General features: G+C 34.2%; 1 protein-coding gene across 1 annotated transcript in view; it reads right to left on the reverse strand.

The window, feature by feature from the left end:
• Window positions 1-2823, reverse strand: part of LOC106471197 (FACT complex subunit Ssrp1-like) — a 33323-nt gene that overhangs the window by 12551 nt on the left and 17949 nt on the right. The window contains exon 9 of the mRNA XM_013931787.2: window positions 911-1043. Coding sequence (XP_013787241.2) covers window positions 911-1043 — 133 coding nt within the window. The remainder of the gene's footprint in view (window positions 1-910; window positions 1044-2823) is intronic.

The following is a 2823-nucleotide window of genomic DNA, read 5'->3' on the forward strand; positions in this document are numbered from 1 at the left end:
TGCTAAAGGTTTTAAAACGAGAGGCCTGTATTATTGGAGTATACAAGTTCAAACACACACACTATTTTAAGTAATAAGGTCCCCCTTCCCTTTTTTAATCAGGTTCCTTTGCACACGCCAATGACTTTTCAAATACATTATTTAAAATTACTTTCATAATAAAGAGAAATTTTGTTCTTCATGTTATTTGTTTTAACTTTAATGAAGCATAATGTTAAATATCTTTAGTTTATTACCCTCTTTTGTAAACTGCTGTACCAATTTCAAATTTAGATACAGTGTTAAAATAAGTTGATTTAATCTTCTAAAAGTACCAATCAATCATTTTTAATATTTATTGTAATTAAATGAAACACTTGTTTTTGAACCTTATACGAGCAACTTAGCGTGCAAAGAACTGAAAGAACTAGTAAACTTATGGAAATCAAAATATCAACAATTTGTAAAAATTAAGATCAGAACATGGTGAAAGTTTCCATGTCCTTCAGACAGTGTTAGATTTTTATTCCTCAGGGGCAAAAAAAAACAACACAAAAAAATAAATCACTTGATGGATAAAGAAGAACTTAACTAACGTTTCCATACTTACAGTGATACTGGTTTTCATATTTGTATTTCCATATAACTTTTAGGTGAAGCAGAAAAACATTTTTTTCCCATGCTATATACATGTGACACAAGTAAACAGGCATTATCACTTGTTGTTTGTTCCAGAGGAGTAAACGTACACTATGATTGGCTATAACACATTGTTTCTCCAGCCACGAAATGGTAGAAATTTCACGGAAGCATGCTACGTAAAACAATTAACGCACAACAGCCATACGTTAAAATTAAGGTACCAAATTACAACACAAGGTTTTGTTACCAATACTGGACCTGTAAGGTACTTTGCTCATTTTTTCCTTACCACTGTCTTAGCACTTTTACTCTTCTTCTTTTCTTTAGGCTTCTTCTCCTTCAATGATTTATCATCAGATCCTGAAGCTTTATCATCTTCTTCGTCATCACTATCTGAGCTTGTTGGTGGGTTGCTATCAAATCTAGATTTAATAATGAAGAATTTACAAACCTCTTTAGAAACACAAAACTGTAATAAAATCTACTGTTACACTTACAACAGAAAATAATTCAGTAAGACCAAATAATAGAAACTTTACCTTGGATTACAGCTATTAGTATTTATTCTGTAAACAATTCATAATACCTTCAATATACATCTAATCCTAATTTTACTTTCATTTAGTCTACTGACATGATTTTAACATTCAATCCTTAAGCCTAAAACAATCAGTGAAGACCAAAACCAGCTTTAATACTTGTACATATGTAACGAAACTGAATAATGTAGATATCCATTACAGGTGAACCGTTTTAAAAATTTAGCTCTAGTTAACTTCTTAATTATAACCAAATAACCATCTAAACTGCTAAGATAAACAATCACCAACAGCTTGGGAAAATTATCATCTTAATAAAATGACTACCCAAGACTCTACGGTTACAACAACAGCAAAAATATTAATTATATGAGACTAGTCTTAACACAAAATAATTTGTAAAGTTTCTGAGTATATACTTGTAAGTTTCTCCTTAAATAAAATAATATATATATATATATATACATGAACATTAATATATTAAACAAAATACTCCCTCTTCTAAGACAGCAGCTATATGAACTCTGAATTACAAATACATAATACAGCCTCCAAAAAGTAAACAGATGTCCTCCCAAAAATACAAATTGACCATCACCACATCATATGCAAAATAATGCCAACAAATAAATATACGTACAGCTCAGTAAAGATCACAGAATACAAACAGCCTAGTTAAAATATAAAAAAATATAGCAGGAAGTAACAGTATTTTCATAAGGTTGCATAGTTGGGTGATGGGAGGCTGGTCAAACTCAGCAAGAAATTACTATGTCATGAGAAAACAACAGTTTCTGCATGACCTGAGCACCCATAACCAACAGAATGGGTTCTTCATGCTGCAAGAAAAATGGTTCTTAATGTTACATGTGCATGTGTACTCCATTATCATCAGAAGATATCTTCAAAGTATGGGCTACAAGGTAGAATAGCTAGATGGAAGCTAGTCCTCACTCCTGGTTGTATCATATGTTGACAGCAGTGGGCATCACAAATACAATAGTACATCCTCCCACCTTTTAAGGAAACTGTAATTTTTGTTTTCAGATGAGCCCAGATTTGTACAATTTTCAGATAATATAGATTCACCTACATTTGGCAAATGTCCTCTCCGGAATATTTAGTGAACTGTCTGCAAGCCGTAACAAGATATGCAAGTATTTCTGTTATGGTGTGGGGTGACATTTGTGCAGCTGGAAGACTGCTGGTGGTGTGAAAAGGGATGGGTTCATGAGCTCAACACATCAGAATTCTTGCCCATGGCCTTCTACCAACCTATGACAATGTTCAATTTACTAGACAAGGTAAGTAAAATGGGGCTCTTGCTCATTTAGTCCGAATCATAGAATGATAGCCTGCAGTTTAGGACACGAGTTGTCCATCCTTGATCACCCTCTGTGAAAGCATCTTAAACAAGTATCTCCTAGGAACACCCTTTGTCACATGTGGAGTGTGATCGTACACCCTTTGTCACACGTGGAGTGTGATCGTACACCCTTTGTCACATGTGGAGTGTGATCGTACACCCCTTTGTCACAAGTGGAGTGTGATCGTACACCCTTTGTCACAAGTGGAGTGTGATTGTACACCCCTTTGTCACAAGTGGAGTGTGATTGTACACCCCTTTGTCACAAGTGGAGTGTGATCGTACACCCTTTGTCAC

The sequence above is a fragment of the Limulus polyphemus genome, unplaced genomic scaffold (genome assembly GCF_000517525.1).
Source record: "Limulus polyphemus unplaced genomic scaffold, Limulus_polyphemus-2.1.2 Scaffold4466, whole genome shotgun sequence".
NCBI classification, from domain to species: domain Eukaryota; kingdom Metazoa; phylum Arthropoda; class Merostomata; order Xiphosura; family Limulidae; genus Limulus; species Limulus polyphemus.